Raw genomic sequence first — 21,713 nt, forward strand, 5'->3', positions numbered from 1 at the left:
ATACTTTTATACTTAAAGCTATTTCCCCTTTGAAATCTCACAATACTGCTGCTTGCAGGAAAATAGGAAATTGAGTTGTGAGTCATTTTTATAAAATTACATGTTGAGAGTTTATGACTTTAAGAAAAACAATGGCCAAATTGAAGACTATAACTTTTTTGCTGTTGCTAAAATATATGCTTTTAAATGTTGCATTTGAAAAGTTCATATGGGGCCTGACTCCTGTGATTTCCTCACTGAAAACAAAGCAGATGCATGTACTGCTCTTATCTTGCCTTCAGTTTGAAAGATGTGAAGAAACAGAGTATTCTATTGTTCTAAGGTTTTGTCTATAAGGCCTTTAGATTGGCTGTTGTCAATGACAGAAAACAGAGCTTGTTTCTGAATATAATAAATGTCTGATCTCGCCTGATGGTTGGTTCAGGACACATAATGGATAGCCCAAATACTTTTGGTGTTTTATCTACAAATGAATTAGGTTCAAAACTGGCTTTCTAGTTTTTTACTCCCAGGGCCCTGCACACTATCATGGGCACAGTGTGGCAGAATGGTAGGACTTCTTTGGGCTAATTGCCAAAAGCCACTAAACTCAATAATCATCAGATATGATGGCTGGACCTGAGACAATACATCTCTAAAGGTTAGAATAAGCACTTGCAGCAGTTTTGGAAGTAGGGATGAACACACCCTATGGCGGGAAAAAAAATGAAAAAAGGAGCAGGAACTACATTTGAACTGGGTTAAAGGCCTTACTCTCTAACTTCCTTATTATCTTTAATAAAAGGTTGACATTTTGAGGAAAAACCAGGCAATGAAAAAATCTGCAAAAATAGGAAACAATGTCACTCTTCTTACTGCCTCTTTCTGGTTTAGAAAACAACTACTTTCATTAAAGTGTTACTTATGTTGTCATGCAATGGGTAATTGATTGTTCTTAACTAATACATAATGTACTTTTGAAAATCTCAGTTTAAATTTCATACAGAATATTGGTAGATGAAATCCATATAAACAAAAGCTCTTTAAGGTTCTAAAATTTTATTTTAAAAGTAGAATGGGGTCCTGAAACCTGAAAAGTTTAGAGCCGCTGATACAACAGAAGGTAGGATACATGGCTTCTTGACTTTTGCTGCTATGCAGCAGGTGTGAACATTTAGGCAAGTCAAATTTCTGCGGCTCTTCAGTCACCTTATCTGAAAAATGAACATAAATGTATTGTGCCTGTCTGAAGGAAGGCAATTAAATCAAACTACCTTTATATTTCTCTAATGTTTATAAATATTGCAGATAGTCTTAGAATCAGGGAAGGAAATGATCTATGGGTCTGATGGCAGTCAATATTTAACTAAAAACTTTTGACTGACAATCTCAAGAAATATGTTTTTGAGTTTGTACTTATGCTCATGAAATGCATCCTCTATGATGGTTCTTTATGGGGACATTTTTCATCAGGGTAATCCTTACTATTTTGAAATAAATATCAAGTAAGTGTTTGGAAATAAATTCTAAAATATGTATATTAAATCCTCACATTAAAGTAAATTGTTTCCTATTAAAGTTTCAAAAAAGCTTTATATGTTTTATTAATATAATTTCTAAAATACCATAAAAGGTCTTGAGCGAGAATAAACATGTAATTTTAAAATTTAGGTATTATAACACCACTGCTTTGTGCAAAAGAACTGACTGCTAACACAGTGAACTCATTATTTCATTAATATAACTTTTATATTAACTCTATACATTCATAAAATTACCCAGGAGCTTCACTTTAATACTATTCTCAGAGTCCATATTCTAGAACCATTCATAGCTGAATCAATGAGATTCTTTTAGCAATTATGAGAGTAAACCTCTTTGGAGAGGGTCCAAGACAGATATAAAATCCCTTACTCTAGCAAGCAGTTTAGTAAAACTATACTTTGACAATTCTGTGAGAACAAAGTAAATCTCTAGATATCTTTCTACATTTTTCAGTAGTTTACAGCCAATAAACTTAAGAGGTTTTATCTCCATTCCTTACCTAGTCTCATGAGAATAGCCATAAAAATTGGAAAAGCAATTGAAATGACCAAAAGTGAGGTATGAGAAAAGGCAAATGTATTGAAAAAAGCAGAATAAGGATGCAAACAGAAAAAAGAAATTAGCCAAATCTATTCCTCACTCTATGTCTCAATGTTTCCAAACACACTCTGACAATTCAACAAGGTAAGAAAGACAGAGAAAATAACAATTATGTAAATTAGCTTGGTATTAAATAGATCAAACTTATTAAATGTACTAATATTCTAATGTTCAAAAAATGGCAACCTGAGTCTAAGCTCTGCTAATATACTACTTATTTGCTTCAAAGATTGCCTCTTGACTATAAAAATAGACTATAAAATTCCTGGCAACCAAAGCTTCCAGAATTTGGCCCTCCCTTCAAAATAGAATTGACTAATTCCCAATATGGCAAAATATGTCTTGTATCATGTGCCATTTCCAATCTATTCACAGTGGTTAACTCTGGCTATTTCAGATTCAGAGAGGAAGAGTGCTACAACCACTTCAATGGTATCTGCTATGGCAAAGGGGTAGGAATTGGCAGGAAGTATTGAGTATAATTATGGACAACACTGTGCTCTGGTCAAACTGATGTTCTGTTTTGAATATTGTATTCCTTTTTATTTTTTTCCCCACTAATAGTTCTTATACAGGGTTTCCCAGGTGGCACTTAGTCGTAAAGAACCTGCCTGCCAATGCAGGAGATGTAAGAGATGCACGTTCAATCCCTGGGTCAGGAAGATCCCCTGGAAGAGCATGGAAACTACTCTAGTATTCTTGCCTGGAGAATCCAATGGACAGAGGAGCCTGGTAGGCTACAGTCCATAGGGTTGCACAGTCGGAAACGACTGAAGCAACTTAGCATGCACTCAGTATTTTCATTAAAATGCCCAGTATAAATCTCATCTCTCTACTACGAAGCCTTTCTTCACCACAACCAGAAGTCACTGTTTTTTACTATGAATAGCTGTAACACTTAGTACTTATAGTATAGTAGGATCCTCACAAGTACAGACTGAGGCCAGACAGCCAGAGTTTAATATTGGTTCAGTCATATTGATTAGGCATATATCTCTAGACAGCTTACTTGAATTCTTTGTATCTTTGCTGCTCACAAACCGTGGTAATAATAGAGGATATACCTCATAGGCTTGTTATAAATCCTAAATGAAATAGCCCATGCAAAATACTTTGAAAAGTCTGGCAAACAATTAATGCTCAATATTAGCCATTTTTATTATTGTACTATTCCTTACATGATAATCATACAGTGCTGTGTCATTTTTATATCATTTTATTGCTCCAACTAGTTTATAATAACTGAAGTACTATAATGTCTATACTTTGGTTTATCTCTATTGTGTTTAGCACAATGCTTAGGATATATATAAAAGTGTTCAAAACAAGCTGCTCTCAATCAGCTTTCCATGACTGAATTTCTTGCCTGTTTTTTAAGATGTAAATCAGGTAATTGTACTTTCAGAAAATTGGCATTTATTTAAAGGAAACCTACACAAAATTGAAAAATATTACCATTACTGTAAATTATAATAAAGCAAATGCAAATAATTGAGATATAACATATAACTTTTAGAATAGGTAATACAGCAGTTTCTCAGAATTCCATTTAACTAACATATGTAGGGATTTCATAATAACAAACTGACATATTGGTTGGCCAAAAAGTTTGTTTGGGTTTCTCAAAAAAACTTCAAATAAACTTTTTGGCCAACCCAATATTAATCCTATGAGATATTTTATTATTTGGAAGTCATGAAGGTTATCAAAAATATTGGCAACAATCTTGTAGTTCAAGAAAGTTAAAGTACATTGCAACAAATTTTAAACAAAGATATACATTCTAGTCTTCTACCTTAAAAGGATGTGAGGAACATTTTAAATACACTTGGAAAACAAAATCAAAAAGAAATTTTCAGTATTCAATACATTACTAACTATAGGCCCTATGCTGTACAGTATTAGATCTCTAGGGTGCATTTGTTTTACATTTTTACCCTTTGACTGGTACTTCCTGATTTTGCCTTCCCCATAACTCCTGGCAACACCATTCGATTCTACTTCTGAGTTTGATGATTTTAGACTTTTCATATAAATAGTACCATGTAGCATCCATCCTTCTCTGTCTGGCTTACTTCACTTAGCATGTCTTTCAGGCTCACCTATTTTTTGCAAATGGCATGATTTTCTTCTTTTTTAAAGGCGGAATCATAGTGTATTGTTGTATATTTAAGAATCATTAAGAGGATAGATCTTATGTTAAGTGTTTCTGTTAATACAATACTACTACTAATAAAGTGGGTGGGAGGAAACTTTAGGAGGTGTGATACAGGATTATGGCATAGATTGTGGTGATGGTGTCACTAGTGTATATTTATCTCCAAACCTGTCAAGTTGTCTATGTTTGTGAGTTTCTTTAAACATTAATCATATATCTCAATAAAGTGGTTTAAAATAAACATATTTTCAATAAGGCATAATAAATGCATATTCAGTAAGTAAATGACTAATTTTGATAATTAGTTTAATAGTAACTGATATTCTCATATCCATGACACATTATTAATGCTTTATGATTAACTTCTTAGCCTATCACATCTTTCCCATTTCTTGGGCTGAAAAAACCTAAAATGCTAGTTTTTTAAAGCACTATCAAAGTTTGATGGCTTTCAGATATTAAAAAACATGTAAAAATTTTATAAATAACTGTTACTTCTGGGTATGTGGGAAAAGAAGACTCAGTTAAGGTAGAAGTCTAACAGGACTGGGGGTTATCTACAACAGAAAGGTTTTAATAAGTAATATGTGAATGCATCTCATGCATTTAATCTCTATGTGATTAAATTATATAAACTACTTTGAATGACTGATTTAATGTGTTATTAATAAACACATTAAATTACAAAGGTACTTAAAAATGCAATTAACCTTATCATCAATGAACACCAAAACTGGGGAGAATCTCTTATTTTCAAAATGCTTATTTTTCTGATTTTTGGTACTCTGGAGTTGCACACCTCCAAGCATACATTTTCCTTTCCTGCTTACAACTCACGTTTCTTGAATTTACATTTTATTGACAACTTATTCGTTCTAGAAAAGTCTAAGCCTTAGAGTTTGCACATTATCCTTTCCCCTTTTGCATTAACACATCTCCTTCAATGTATCTACTAGATGAATGCATGACTTTCTAGTTTTTTTTTACATAACATCCTGTTCACACCTGGCATCTTTTTATCTTGTATTTGGTGTGATTTCCTTGGATCTCCCAGTTCTTTAATTCTCTCTTTGTGTGCTGTGCTTAGTCACTCAGTTGTGTCCAATTCTTTGCAACCCCATGGACTGTAGCCCACCAGGCTCTTCTCTCCAGGGACAAGACTCCAGGCTCCAGGGTCAGCTTGCTTGAGTTCAAATAGTAGCTAGGACTCTATGAGCTGGGTGATCTTTGACAGAATGACTTCTCTGGGCCTTGGTTTCCTCATTTTAATTACAAGGATAATAATATTATATAGCCCACAGGATTTTTGGAGAATTAAATGTGTTAATGGATGTCAAGTATTTAAAATATTGCCTAGTACTATAAGTTGAAATTTTAAATTCTAGTAAATAAATCTTTAATTTCTAGAAGTTTCATTTGTTTTCTTCTCATATATATATATATATATTCTTTTCATCTTTGATTCCTTCTTTGATGACTTTGTTTTTATAGGTTTTATCAGTTTGTTGTATCCGATGTTTTGCAGGGGAGGGGGTTCTATCATATTTACTAAGCCTGCTGACTTGCTTTTGGAGGGCTGTTTCACATGTTTTGTAATTTTGGACAGTGAGCTCTTATTAGTGGTTTGAATTGAAAATCCAAACCTAGGCTTGTTTCACTAGGCTGATTTTATATTGCTTCCACTCAGTTCCCTATAGATTATTACTGCTTTGATACCATTTCCTATGCTAATTTCTCACTTTAGGGATTTGCTAAACAAAACACATGGACTGTAAAAATTCAAACCTCAAAATCCTGTGAAAAGTTTATCAATAATGATGGTTATCAAAACGGACTTTCTTTTCTTACCCTAGGCTTGGTTTCTTATTTTCCTGTGCTAGTTGGTAACATTTTCTTCTGGTATACTTCCAATACTAAGAGCGAAAGTAAACCATTCATTTCTAAATCCCCGTCTCCCTTGGGCCCCTTATCTAAGTGTAGTGTAAATTGTCTGTGTGTCTGTGTGTATGAGGGGCACAGCAGTGAGCTTTTTCTACATTAAATAATAAAACTGAATAAAAGTTTCTTTTTTTTTTTAAGCACTGATGCAATGGAAATTGTAACAATGTTAGTGACAAAACATTCTTCTCAGGTGGGGTGGGTGGAATCTCCTATTGATCTAAGCTGTAAACTACTGCCTGCATATGGGGTCAATTGTTCTCTCTGCTCCACTTTGGTACCCAACTCTCCCTCAGTGTGTTAACTTCCTGTTAAGCATTCTGTCAACCCTCACAGAAGCAACACATTTAACTGAGATTTTACACCTATTTCCTTTTTGTTTCTGACACTTAGGAATTTATTTATTTTTCTTGTACACTTAACTATCCATTTCAAAGACTGTTCTCACTATTTCCTCTAGCATTTCCAGGTATTTGTAGATGAGTGATTATGCAACACTATCAAATTTCTAGAATTATAAGTCTCCATGTTTTTCCCATCTCTAGGAATTAATGATAAAGTTGTTAAATACCTTTTCTACTTTGTCTTCAGAACACATCATTTCTATTTGTTTATGACACTGTTGTTGATAGAATGATTTAAGTTCATTTTCTTTAAGCAACATTTCTAACTTCAGATATTCTTGCCTGATTTCTTCTCGATTCTGGAACAAGCAGTTCAGAATTTCTTGAAATCTAACAAAAATAAAACATAGAATCTCAGTATTTTGTGCTAGGCAATGCTGTTTACTCAGAGAATTGCATGAACAAGGGCATATGGTGCTTCTATGGCCCCCTAGGGAAAGTGAGATAGCTGGTAAAGGGTTATGAACATTATTTTCGTAACATTGGGTTTCTTTCTCTTTCTCTCCTTTCCAAGAAAGATCATGTTATTAAAAGATATTAGTATATTAAGGTGTATGGTATCAGTCATACACTGTATTTTTGTCTGCGTAATCCAGTAACTTACCAAAAATAAAATACTTTGTTTGTAAGAAAAGGATGATAATGTGGACTTGTACTATCTCAATCACAAGGCCCCAGAAACACAGTATTGTGTGTTGTTTTGGTGTTGGCTCGCTGTAAAGAAGTAAGCAGTGTGTGGCATAATCATATGGTGCCTCTATGGCCCCCTAGGGAAAGTGAGATAGCTGACTTTTAGCTTCAGAACTTGTAACAGTGAAAACACACCATACGGTCAGGTACCCCCTGCAGCCTGGCCAAGAGTCAGCTGACAATGCCAAGATCCAAAATATCCAAGTTCACAATGTGGTAAATCTAGAAAAGCCACTCCACTGTGTTTCTTTCAAAATGCAAAGTTGGGGAGTATGACTCACATATCCTCCAAATGCATAACTACCTCAAGTGGAATCACTTCTATGAAAGGCCTAAATGGAGTGTATGGGCTTCCCTGGTAGTTCAGCAGTAAAGAATCTGCCTGCCATGCAGGAGATATGGGTTTGATTCCTGGGTTGGAAAGATTCCTTGGAGAAGGAAATAGCAACCCATTCCAGGATTCTTGCCTGTGAAATCCCATGGACAGAGGAGCCTGGCGGGCTACAGTCCTTGGGGGTCACAGAAGAATCCGACACGACCTAGTGATTAAACAACAAAAGGAGCCTCCAGCCCTGCATCCTCCAGGGTCAGCAGAATATTGGTGACAGATCATGTCTGAGCTACAGTAACAGTAGAGACAATCACATAAAGGCAAAACTCTCAAAGAAAAATTAACTGTGAACCTTTTAAAATAAAATGGTAACACAGTATATGCATTTAAAAATAAATGTTCCTTGGCAAGAATGTTAGGTATATTTGTAAGGATTTGTGGTAAAAACCCTGACAGTTTACGTCAGTAGTAAAGAGTTCTTAACTCTTCTGGGAATGAATATAAACCACAATACATCGACTTCACTGAAGTTTTGTCAAACTGATAAATATTTCATAAGAAGTATGTACGGACATTGCAATTTCATTGTATTACATTACAACAACTCTAATGCCAGTAAATGATTTGATAAGTTATCTTTAGGTTATACCCGAAGATAATTTTCTGTTAATACTTTACCCAAGGACATAGTTAAATATTTGTTAGTTTTGAAATTTTATGGTCCATTCTCATTTTAGTTGGTGGTGTTTAGTGATTAGGAAGGAAGGAAGGGAATTAGTATCAAAGAAAGCTCTTAAAAAAATCATTTTTTTATAAAGACAGTCTTATGGGATTGACTAATAACTATTTTCTAGTCATTTAAAACATCTGTGTAGCTAGAAAACAAAATCTTTGCCAATAATTTCATGTGACATATGATGAACTCTAGACAATTTCTTGGTATAGTCATAAGTGAAGTTATATAGTTACTCTGGACATGAACAATTATACTTTTTTATGATTTTTTTGAGTATTTTCTCATTGTTCAGTTGCTCAGTTGTTTCTGACTTTTTGTGACCATATGTACGGGGAGCACGCCAGGTTTCCCTGTCCTTCACTATCTCCGAAAGTTTGCTCAATTCATGTCTATTGAATCGGTGATACTAACCATCTCATCCTCTGCCACCCTCTTCTCTTTATGCTTTCAATCTTTCCCAGCATCAGGGTCTTTTCCAATGAGTTGGCTCTTTGCATCAGGTGTCAAAGGATTGGAGCTTAACAATTATGCTTTAAGATTTTTTTTGAGTATTATCTTTCTAATAGCTTTAACAGAGAGCAAATAGTACACAGTCTTCCCTTTACCTGTTTAAACTTCATAAAAATTATATTTCTTAAAGACAATAAAAATTCATGACATTAAAGAAATTTTATGTGAAGTATGATTGATATGGTTCAGAAGTATTACATATATTTATTTCAGAAGACTGATGCTTTGGTGAGAGAATGACAAAGGCTTTGGGGTATATAACTGTATTATTACCTTCTTTATAAATACATGCAAATTATTTCACCTGTTGAGTGAATTACAACTCAAAGTTTTTATAGTTGGTTAAGTCACGTTGACAGAGAAGGCAATGGCACCCCACTGCAATACTCCTGCCTGGAAAATCCCATGGACGGAGGAGCCTGGAAGGCTGCAGTCCATGGGGTCGCTGAGGGTCGGACATGACTGAGCCACTTCACTTTCACTTTTCACTTTCATGCACTGGAGAAGGAAATGGCAACCCACTCCAGTGTTCTTGCCTGGAGAATCCCAGGGACGGGGGAGCCTGGTGGGCTGCTGTCCATGGGGTCACACAGTTGGACATGACTGAAGTTACTTAGCAGCAATAGCAAGTCACATTGAAGTGTCAAAAATACCCAAATAAGTGTTCGTAACTCAGGGCATCTCCTTCTTGAATCAACAACCAGAAAGCAAATGTCAATGATTCAAAGCCATATCAACTCCAGAAAAGTCTACCAATTTGTACAATTTCAACTGATAATTAGATCTGGTTAAGTAGAGCTGAGCAATTTCTTGCAAGCAATGATTCCAAATTTGAGCAGTGGGTGGCTGCTTTAATATTCAAGAAACTTGCAACAACAAAGAGCTATCTGGTTACATGAGGACCAATCCCATATTTGACTAAAACACACAACTAATGATATAGCAGCATTAGAAGCTTTAAGATTAAATGAATAATGAGGAGTCAATTTTACTTAAGTTATTTTTCAAAAGACAGTGTAAAGTTGGTAGAATATAACAAAAAGTATTTTAAGACTATTAAATATAACTTTAGCTTGACAATGGGTTGTTAGTGGGATTAACAGAAAATAATTTAAACACTATTAAGGAAATCTCTGGCATAAGCAGAGCTATTAATAATACATAGATCAACTTTATGCTGTATGAAAAATGGACTCATTGTCACTGATAGAAATAATTGTTTAATTGTTTCTTATTGTATCTGTAAAATAGCACAGTATGGTAGCATTGGCTTAAGATTTGAAAGGATGACATATAATCCTTGTTCTAATCTATGAGTTAGAAAACAATACCCCATTTCAAATTTCAGAGGAGTTGTAGTCATCAGATGAAATTAATGTGGGCTTAAATATCATCAAAAACTACAAAGACAGTTAAAAAAATAAGGTGTTATTTTCCTAGAAGTTATCTTAATATCTAGGGTATTTTGAAGAAAAAATTATTTTCTTCAAATCAAGGATATTTTATGTAAACTTCAATACACACTTGAAACTATATTGAAAATCACTGTCAACTAGTCTTCCTTATGTACACTAAGACATCTGCAAACTCAGGAGTTCTAAGTGTGAGTAATCAGTGCCTTAAGATGTGGTTGGTTTCGCATATTATTGATAATAGAAAATTAGCTTTGGAGAAGGTTTACTCAACTTTCAATCAAAGGTGAACAGGTTCCTTTTCCTATGGGCCTCTTGGAGCTTTCAATATGTTCATGTACTTTGGAAACTTCTTAAATTTCCTTAAGTAAGGAACAATTTTCAAACTTGTTTGCCTCAAGAATTTCTTTCTGTCTTCTTAGAACTACTCAAGATTCAAAGCTCTTCAACTATTGCCCATCAGGACAATTTGGAAATTATCTTGGTGCTTGTGAGTACTGTATTACAGCTTTCGTTTTTTAAATTTATCTGCTAAGAAACTTAGATGAAACAGATCATTTTTCTGTGTCAACTTATATCGAGAGATGTCCCTTTAAATAATTAATTGCGTAAACTCAATTAAGTGGATTAATAGAGTTATATCAAGTTAGGAAAGAGTAGACACAATTTATATGCACCATGTAAATAATGATAATGCCAGATGCCACTGCTTGAACACATCTGTGTCCCCCGAAATTTACATGTTGAATGAAACCTAACACCTAAGGTGATGGTACTGCAAGTGGAGCCTTTGCAAAGTGGTTAGGTCATGAGAGTGGAGACCTCATTGATAGGATTAGTGCCCTTATAAAAGAGCCTCCAGAGAGACCTCCCTCTCTTTTGCTTATGTGAGGATTGAAGAAGTCTACAACATGGAAGGCAGGCCTTACCCAACCACACTGGCACACTAATCTAGGACTTCCAGCTCCCAGAACTGTAAGAAATAATTTTGTTTGTTTATAAGCGACCCAGTCTGTGGTACTTTGTTGTAGCAGCCAGAAGGGACTAAAACACCACAGAAGAAAAACATGGAAACTATTAAAAACCAATTTCATAAGTGACATAATTAGCTTTACTTTTTCCATCCCACACTTAAGACCTGCTTCTCACTATCTGTATAATCACAATTAAAATTACCTGATCTCCAAAGAGTACTATATAAGACTAATCTGTGACTTCCTGAACAGTTGAGAATACATAAAGACATACAACAAATGATGATAACAATAAATTTCTGACTTAATCATCTGACTAAAGTTTACAAAATCCTAAAACAAGATCTTAATGTCAATTTTACCTTTCAATTTCTTTTTTCTGAGGGTTTGAAATCATTAATTTGCTACTTTCATCAGTAAAGGCTTTCTGTTCTTCATAGGCCTTTAGTTTTTCTTTTAACATTAAAATCTAGTAGAAAGAAACAGTAGTTAAACATTCAAATTATCTGTTTCCATTATACACAGCCACAGAAAAATTTTACTGTGAAAAATAACTGAACAAAATTTCAATTATAATAGACAATAGAGTTTTAGACAATAAAGATTGCAGAATCCCATAAATGAGGAACTGAGAGAGATTAGCAACAATGTAAAGAAAAGACGTACCTCTTTCTTCTGTTCATTACAGATTTTTACATACTGAGTTATATGATTGTCAAGGTTAAGAACATTGCTCTTCAACTGTTAAGAAAAAGAAATTATGATTGTGCATATACAGAGGTAATAATCAGTTATATATGTAAACAAAATAGCATTACATCCTCATTAATTCAGCTTCATTAATTCAGAATTTGTGACAATTACAGTCATGACAATATAATCAACTATGCTCATGCTTAAAATCTATGACAAGTGGGTAAGGGTATACTGAGCATGTTAATAACATTTATAAAAGAAACTGCCTTCTTTACTATCGGAGAAAAGGTACTTTAAAGAACTTACAAAGCAGGCATTCATATAATAAAAATTGCTCATTTTTTCCTTTGTCCTTTAACTTTTAAGATACAGAGATAATTTAAAGTTTTACCAGTTTGTATGTTCAAGTAGCTTTTAACAAGTTCTCAATATATTTTATCCTTTTTATGAAAGTATGAGCCCCCTGGCAGCTATGGAATAGTGGAAAGAACATTAAATCCAAATACTTGATTTCAAGGCCTTGCCCACTTCTCACTTAACTTAGAATTTATACTTACAACTTTGAACATGTAATTCTTCAACTGTAAAGAAGAGCTAAAAATGTCTTCCTCAGTGGTTTGGTGTAAGCAGTGCATGAAAAATATGTATGAAAAACTTCTGTATACTCAATAAAGCATAATCTTTCCCAATTTATCATATAAACAATATATGAATAATTCTCTAAGGAAGACAATAACCCACTTATCTTCAATAAATGGGAGTAGCAGAGGGGTAAGTGGGAAGAGAGGCCATTATTTACCAGTTGAACTCTAGGTCTGTTATAACTCTGTAACTTTGTGATTTTACACATCCATCATCATGTTTGACTTACATTAAAAAAAAGTTACCGCAAATTATTTGCAAAAATACCAACCTAACCACTCATTATTACACTGCTGTAGCAATACAGATTGCCTACATCAATGTCATGAATGTGAAAATAAATTATTTTTAAGAAACTATTTACTTTATAAACTGAGACAGATATTGTATCTACTTTATAGATGAAGTAAATAACTAAGGCTTGAAGAAATTAGCAAACATGGCGTGGTTTTCAGGTGGTGAACTACTGGTGCTGGGCTACAGCAGAGCATCAGCTTTGGCTGCAACAAATGTGTCAGAGGCCTTGACCAGTTACACCAAAACGCCATCAAAATACCACGTGTCATGATGTAAAAAAGGTTAGCGAGAAAGGCACTAAAACATCCTAATTCTCCAAAGATTAAATAATCGTATTTCTTATATATACAATTAAGATGTTTAATGTTTTAACTGTCCTAGTTAATGCTCTCATTAATAGAAATATATCTCTACTTCATATTTCGCTAGAGGTATAAAAAAGAAAAAAAAATGCACCAAGTACTCTTACCACAAAGGCAGAGTAAACACACTTACAGAAGATTTAATGTCCTTTGCGCGGTTAGCATACTTAAGAGTGTTATATGTGTCATCGTAGAACACAGAGGAAGGACTAACAGCAGCAATCATTATAGTTTGACAGTTTCCTCCGAGAGAATCCTTTAACAAGCGAGTGAGCTTACTATTTCTGTAAGGAATATGCTGATTCTTTTTCTGAAAGAACAAAAACAGGATTCTTATGTCATTTTCCACATTCAAATGCAAATCTGCTACCATTTCACTATAAGAATTTAAGCACTGCACAACTATGCCCAGCCTTACACATCTTATGGGACTGCTCAGTGAACATAAAAAACAAATTTCCCACTGAAAGATTATATCTCCATCTGATTAAGTGTGAATGTTAGTTAACCATAAAATATCAATACTGTTTCATTAGCTGTAATAAGTGTACCGTATTAATGTGACATACTAAGAGAGGAAACTTGAGTGTGAGGTATATTGAATAAAATCTTCCTGTATTATCTAATCAACTTTTCTGTATTTAAAACTATTCAAAATCAAAATGTCTATTAAAAAAACTTCATTTTTAAAAAGAAATTAAAATACAAAAGTAATATATGCCCTGGAGAAACACTCCAGAGGAATAATAAGAATTCTGTATGGCAGAGAGCTACTTCTCTCTTTAAATAACCATTTAATATGAATACAAAATAAATTATAAACTCACAAATACTTTATCTGAAAGCACAACCACAGGTCTAAGAGAACTTTATTTTTCTAGAAAAAGCACTCTTATGCTATCCAGTATAACTCTTTCATATTACAGAAGAGAAAAATGAAGCTAAGCAAAAAGCCACATGACTTGCCTCAGGTCACATGGCTGGTAATTCACAAAGCTAGAAACTACCGTGAGGTCTCCCAGCTCCCAGTACTATGCTTTTCATCATAGCAGTCTTTCTCAAATGGTGTGGAGTGTGCACAGGCTGGTGCTACTTGAATTGATTTTGCATGTATAAGATATGTATTAAACACTGACTAGCAAATGATTCAACAGCAGTCGATTATTAAAATTAAATCAGTTATGGAAAAAGTTTCATGAATGGCAAAATTTAGGAAATCAGTCTCTATACCACGCTGTCTGCTCATATTCTGAGATTTTAATTTAGAATACAAAATATATTTTGCTTCTGTGATATTCATGTGATTTTAGAAACTTGCCTTTTTTAAAAAATAAGAGAGTTCCCAAATCATTTTAATGTACTTCATATTTATCAAAATGCAAATTTTGAAGAGTTTAACAGTAACCTTCCTATAGCTTCTGAGCTTGGTTTGAACTAAAATTATCATGTATATGAGTGCTCAGTTGTGTCTGACTCTTTGTGACCTCATGGACTGTAGCCCACCAGGCTCCTCTGTCCGTGAACTTTCCAGGCAAGAATACTGGAGTGGGTTGCAATTTCCTACTCCAAGGGATCTTTCCAACCCAGGGGTCAAACCCACATCTCCTGTGTCTCCTGCATTGGCAGGCAGATTCTTAACCAACAGGACCAATTAACTTTAAAAAAGAAAGGAAGTCATTTTTACAAATATAGAAGTTATCGAATATGCTGTGCTCCTGTAAGCACTTATGGCGTTGAATAGACAAAAATATTTTTTAGTGACCCAAAGGCATCTAGCAAACATTATCCTATTAGGTAATTTAATTATATTTTATACCCTAAGCTCCTCTTTCTAAAGGACTCAACATTCTTTAATATTTAACTCAATTTTACACATATATATAAAATACTAACCAGACCAGAATTAACTTTTTCTAAAGTGTGCTTTGTCTTCATGCCAATTTAATTATCATGCTTATGTGTAGTGCTCATTGTCATTAAAAAAAATCAAATTCAAAATAAATGATAAGGAAATATCATAAATATTAACTCTCAATCTGATATTCAATACCCTTCATTCAACAAATTCTGATTATAAAACAAGAAGTTAACAAAACAAACAAATCAGACCCATAGCTTTATTTGGTATATGGCTCTCTGTGGTTTTTGCTCTTTATATAAACATGATTGTTATATTCTTAAAACTTGATTTATAATAGATCTTTAAAACAAAATTATATTAATATGTTTCTGGGAATTATACATATTTCAAAATACTTACACAAATAAACATATAGTACCTACCTTTGTATCTGCTAAGGCATTGATAACATTCCCAAGAGCTAAAAGTGATCGATTGATATTTGTGCCTTCTATAAACCGGGTCCCTTTAGCGCTGGTAGCACTGGCTCTTTCAGACCCTGCCAGGTCAATGAGTGTCATCTTGGCAATTCGGACATTTTGATTGATACTTGCTGTTTTATCTTGTTGTCTCAAATAAATCTTTTTGAAATTACAGGTTAATAGGGAAAATGAGGATTAGATTTAAGAAAAATGAAAGGGAAATGTACACTTTATTTTTAAAAGAGCAAGAAATCAATTATTTTCACTATAAATACATACTGAACAAGGTACAGCTTGACTGGACTGGCTGATATCCAAGAGTATCGAAAGTAATTACTAAAGTTGAGAAAAATTTGAAAATGAAAAGACTTACTATATGTGTACTAGAGGGTAAATAGTATTAACTCCTTGTTTGATAGAAGGTTAAAACAGTTGCCTTTTATACTTTGGTAATACTTAGTCTAAGATATTTTGGGGAACTTTCAATATCCCTGATAAACATTTCTCTCAAGATTACTGATAAATGCAGAGGAGTCAGTAGGAAGAAGAGAAAAGATTAATGAAGCTTTGTGGATTAGAGACTTTCTGAAAGATCTGATATCCTCAGATTTGAATTCTTTCAACTATAACTATTAGATGAGTTTCAAATAGCATAATCCAGAATAAAGCATATAATCGTTTGAATTTTAATAGAACTAGAAACTACAAATAATAAACTACTAACCTATGCTTTAGGCTTTTCTAGACCTGTATTCCTAAAAAGTACTGTATCAACTGAATCAAACCCTCTCTTAAAGAATGCTACTACTTACATGGTCACTATGGTGAAATCTTAATCAGTACCTCCCCAATTTATTGGTTCTGTAAATTAAGGGCTATAAAGAGAAAGTCTGCTCTGAATAAAAGATTATCTTTTGGAAAGATTAGTATTTTTTACCAATTTAAGAAAAGAAAAGGAAAGAAAACCTCTAATACTTCCACTTTATTGTCATGTATTTTTACACAGGTTAAAAATTTACATGTTTCTAACTTATATCATCTCAATTCTAAATATTCTTGACTGAATCTTCTTAAAGCTTGCAAAGTAAAGGAAGTGCTGAGAAGTAGAAAAGTTCACAGATGAAGAGATATTTTAGAATGTTTGAAGATTACTATTCATAAATTTGGCTACATCTAAATTCAATTTTAAGAGCTATCGTCTAGTGAGCTATTACCTGGAAAACAGCATGAGAACGAGAAGATGTAGCATTTGTATCAGTGGGATGTTGTGTCCTGTTTCTGTTACCATTATCCAATAACTGCAAAATTTCCTCTGAAGATTTGGGCTAAATTAGTTGAAACAGAAGAAAAACATACAAATTAATCACTGGTCTTTAAAGTTTTTAATAAACTATCAACAATCAAGCAGACTTTTACAGGTAAAATAGAATTTATTTTCCATATATTAAATCCCATTAAATATCAATCGTGTGTCATCTGCTTAGCACTTTTGTGCTATATGAAAAATAAAAGATAAAATCTAATCTCTGAGAGATAAAATATACATTAAGCAGAATAATATACTATATTAAATGTCCAAGTAGAGTTTTAAAAGAAAAGCCCATTTGATTATTTTAAAGGAAAACAAAAGAAGACTGATGATAAACTTGATTATTTTAACTTGACACTTCATTTTTTTAAAATAAGTACATGGCTAAATTACCATACTTGCTATTTGAACAAGCAAAAAAAGAAATTTGTAAACATACCTGATGTAAAGTCAATCCCTGAACAACCACCCCTTTTTGGGCATCTTCCCGGACAGCAAGTGGCCCTGAATTTACTAAGAGGTCACGAATCTGTTCATTATAAACCTTAAAATAAAAAGGATTGCTTAGCATTGATGCTTAGCATTGACACTGAATCAGTAGCAACAACGTCACACAAACATGTACAACATTGCTGCCTTAAGGTTATATTAGAGTTTGTCTCAAAGAGAAGCAGCATCTCATCCCTCCTATCACACACTGTCATGACTTTTCTAATATCTGATAAAACAGAAGAGTTTGATAACCAGCACTTGAACTTAAAATTTAATGATGGAATCCTTATATTCTCCTCCCGTAATTCCCCATTTGATGACTACAAGTCAACAGAAATAGGATAGCTGCAACTGCCTCTTCCTATTTTCTGGAAATATATGGGATAAACAGTCTTGGGAAACTCTATAATGGATTGGAAATGTAAGTTGTAAGGAAGTAGTGTGGTTCTTACTGGAGAAGATATTATTTCATGATGCCCAAGTAGCCCAAACTTTTTAAATTTCACAGCTTAAAAGTTAAAGAAAACCCTTGAAAGATGGATGGTATTTATTTCACTTATCCTTCAATTGCATGAAGTTTAACGTAATGATAATTCCATAATGGGACAGTCTCCCTCCAACTTGAATGAGGGATTTGCCCTAATTCACAGTCACAAAGATAAGAGCAGAGTCTGATATCCTCACTCTACTGAATGGTTCTGAACACACATCTGTATTTTAAATTTCTCGCAATTCTTTTTCTTCCTAGTAATTTCTGTAAGTAATGTAGGGCTTCCCTGTTGGCTCCCAGTGGTAAAAAAGCTGCATGCCAATGCAGGAGACATGGATTTGATCCCTGGATTGGGAAGATCCCTTGGAAAAGGAAAGGGCAACTGACTCCAATATTCTTGCCTGGGAAATCCCATGGACAGAGAAGCCTGGTGGGCTAGAGTCCATAACGTTGCAAATGCGTCAGATATGACTTAGTGACTAAACAACAACAATATAAGTAATGTATAGAAATCGTACAATTGACATAATTTTATGAATTTACTAAAGGTACTAAGTTTTCTACTTGATAACAAAATGACAATTATACCTATTTGATAAGATTAAAAAAACCATAAAATTTAATCTTTAAGAATTATTTTCTGTAAGTTATATCCATGTTCTAATAAACAGCCTACAGTGATAATTCATTGCTGGTAAAACTTGCTATAATGAATGATAACCATTTTTAAATGCAATAAATTCTTTGAAGTAGTAAAATGATAAAATGAAGAGATTATTTTTTGGTTCTTATTTTTCTGATAAGCAACAGTCACTTTTTAAATGATTTCCCTTACCCACTTCAATCACACAAAATACATAATTATACAATTACTATCAAGCTGGTCTATGCATCAAAATCACCTGGAAGCTTTTAAAATACATAGATGTCTTGGCCACAATCCAAATCTATTAAACTAAAATGTCCAGGGGGTGAGGTCTAGGTATGTCTAGTTTTAAAAAGCCCCACAGCCAATTTTGGTGCACAGACTTGAGTGGAAAGCCATTAGATTAGACATTGCCTTACCATTAGTAAAATGAAAACAGATTTAAAGAAAGAAAAAACAACTAAAAACATTATAAAAATAAGCAAACTTTGAAATTCTCCCAGTTATAAAAGGATCTAAGGAAGAAATAATGAATACGGTGCCATGCTCTCTTTCTAATTAAGTTCAGAACAATTCTTTTCAAAATACTTAACTACAGAAAATGAATTTGACTTCTCTTTTATCACTAAGTTCTATAGACTGACAACAATTTTTAGCAACACAATCTTAAATCAATATTTGAAATGTGAAGAAACTCTCAAACAATAAGATGTCAGCAAGAGCAGTAAAAACTAGAAATTGACCCTCTGACATCACAAATGAAAAGGCAGTAAAATCAGGGATGTCTGTTTCTGCATTGGTTTCTAAACACTATCTGAACACAAAGTGAGAGTGCCAATACTTAGTTATTATTTGTTGAATGTCAGCTATTAAGAGGGTAGAAAGTCTCAAATGATGAGGTATGTCAAAAAAAACCATACACACACACACACACACACACACACACACACATAAGAGATAGCAGGAAGGAGCCTCACGTGGCCAAATTTGCATAATTTAAGCATACAGATAAATACTTAGAGAAAAGGATTATAATCTATGAAATAATATTAAGAATCCGTAAGTCTACATTGATACAGTAGAGGAAAGGGAAAGCTCTTCCTCTTAGTAGAAAGCCAATGAAGAACTACAGAAGAAACGATGAAATTTGAAAATCACTATCACCTGCAATCATGATAGTAATCGATTCAGGCATGAATCATCACTGGATACTAAAATGAACAGACCAAAGACTGACGAGTCACAGGATTTACACTGTTTCCCCACAAGTTATTTATTACTTATAAAGGGTAATGCATGCTCAGTCGATTGGCAACTCAGTGGACTGCAGCCTGCCAGGCTCTTCTGTTCATGGTATTTTCCCAGCAAGAATATTGGAGTGAGTTGCCATGCCCTCTTGCAGGGGATCTTCACGATCCAGGCATCGAACTGGCGTGTCCTGCACTGCAGGCAGATTCTTTACCGCTGAGACATCAGGGAAGTACCATAAAGGGAAATACAGTACCTTTATAGGGGAAAAATTTTGTAGACGCCAGCGTAATGAAACTGATCAAAGTTAACACAGCCGGTATCAGGACTAACTAATTATATAAGCCTCTTGATATGTTATACAAGAAGAATTCATCATCACTTATGTGGTATTCCTGCCAGTCCATAACCTGAATGTAATCATGACAAATCCAACTAAAAGCTTTATAAGAGCAACATAAAATAGATAGAAAAAAAAAATCCTGATTAAAGGACTAAAGGGATGAATTGCAACTGAATACAATACATGATCTTAGATTTTATTTTCAATAAAGGGAGTTAGAATAATTATCAAAATCTCATTATATCATTGTTAATTTCCTGATATTGATTACTATTTAGCTTTTATTTAAGAAATTTCCTGTTTTTACAAGCCTGTAACAAACAGTTCGGGGTGGGAAGGAAAACCACATATGCAGAAACAAAGAAAAGAGAGTAAAATGTTAACATATGGGGAATCCAAATGAAGGGAATCTAGAAGTTCTTTATACTACCTATACTAATCCTACTACTTCTGTATAAGTCAGCAGTTATGGCAAAATACTTATCAGAAAAAAATAAGATCTACAACAAATAATTGAAGACTAGGAATTTTAATGATTTTATATTAATATATTCATAAAAAAATTTCTGCCTGATAGAATAATTTGAAAGGACAATGGAATTTCTTATGAAAAGATTTCTCAATACTACTGATTAAACTAAAAAATAATATTGCCAACTTACCTCCAGATAAGAAACTGCGGTACTACATACTTTTTCTTCTTTAATCTCGTCCATCGATTTGTAAAGGTCCAGCATTGTTAGATACATCACTCCAGGGTCAGCAGGTGATCCTAGCATTGTGTGGGTCTTTCCAGCTCCCGTGGCGCCATATGCAAGTACTGAGTTTATATGAAAAGGGATCAGAGTTCTTTGTTATGACACATAACATTACTGTATCTACTGTCTAGTGAATAGTCCCACTGGATATCCTAAACAATAACTTGTAAATCCAACAGATCCAAATTCATTTATAGTCATTCTTAAATCCTGGCAATATACAGTATCATACTGTATTTCTAACTGTGAGTTCCACCAAAGCAGAGACTATGTATCCTTCCTACCTAGTAAGTGACTTATACTACTAGTAAGTGATCTGGCACAAAGCAGGTACTAAATATTAATACAAATTTGCAGAATTCCAAATAAAAGCCATTTATAATAATTCCTTTTAAAATTTTTGTTTTAGGTAAATTACTTTGCTTTCAAGACTCTATCTAGTACAACAGAACAGTAATACATTTCTTCAAATGCCAAAAAAAAAAAAAACCACTCTGAATTACATATGGCAAATACCCAACATAATATTCAGTTAAAGCAATAAGTCTTTGAGAATTATTTTTATAAATTAAATCTGCTAAGTTTGTTAACTACAAAAATACTTTTTAGTAGGATGGATTAAACTGATTCATGTTTCACTCTATTTTGTTTTATGTAAGCTGGCAGTACAACATGAAGTCTTAAGATAGGTGGATAATATAAAATAAAATCAAGAAGAAACCAAAGATTCAGTATTAATTTTGTAGAGATTTTTTCATCTGGAGTTAAAAAATAATTTTTTTAAATCTCTAGAGACAATATGGAGTTTCATGAATGAAGAAAAGAATATCT

The 21,713-nt window shown here is 33.5% G+C and overlaps 1 protein-coding gene across 1 annotated transcript in view; it reads right to left on the reverse strand.

The window, feature by feature from the left end:
- The window catches only part of KIF18A (kinesin family member 18A), a 69,939-nt gene that overhangs the window by 47,120 nt on the left and 1,106 nt on the right, over positions 1-21,713 (reverse strand). The window contains exons 2-9 of the mRNA XM_068989181.1: positions 20,787-20,944; positions 17,345-17,449; positions 16,811-16,921; positions 15,558-15,755; positions 13,408-13,584; positions 11,944-12,018; positions 11,640-11,746; positions 6,792-6,954 (exon numbers count right to left, since the gene is read on the reverse strand). Coding sequence (XP_068845282.1) covers positions 6,792-6,954; positions 11,640-11,746; positions 11,944-12,018; positions 13,408-13,584; positions 15,558-15,755; positions 16,811-16,921; positions 17,345-17,449; positions 20,787-20,944 — 1,094 coding nt within the window. The remainder of the gene's footprint in view (positions 1-6,791; positions 6,955-11,639; positions 11,747-11,943; positions 12,019-13,407; positions 13,585-15,557; positions 15,756-16,810; positions 16,922-17,344; positions 17,450-20,786; positions 20,945-21,713) is intronic.

Source organism: Capricornis sumatraensis, chromosome 16 (assembly GCF_032405125.1).
Source record: "Capricornis sumatraensis isolate serow.1 chromosome 16, serow.2, whole genome shotgun sequence".
Classification (NCBI taxonomy): domain Eukaryota; kingdom Metazoa; phylum Chordata; class Mammalia; order Artiodactyla; family Bovidae; genus Capricornis; species Capricornis sumatraensis.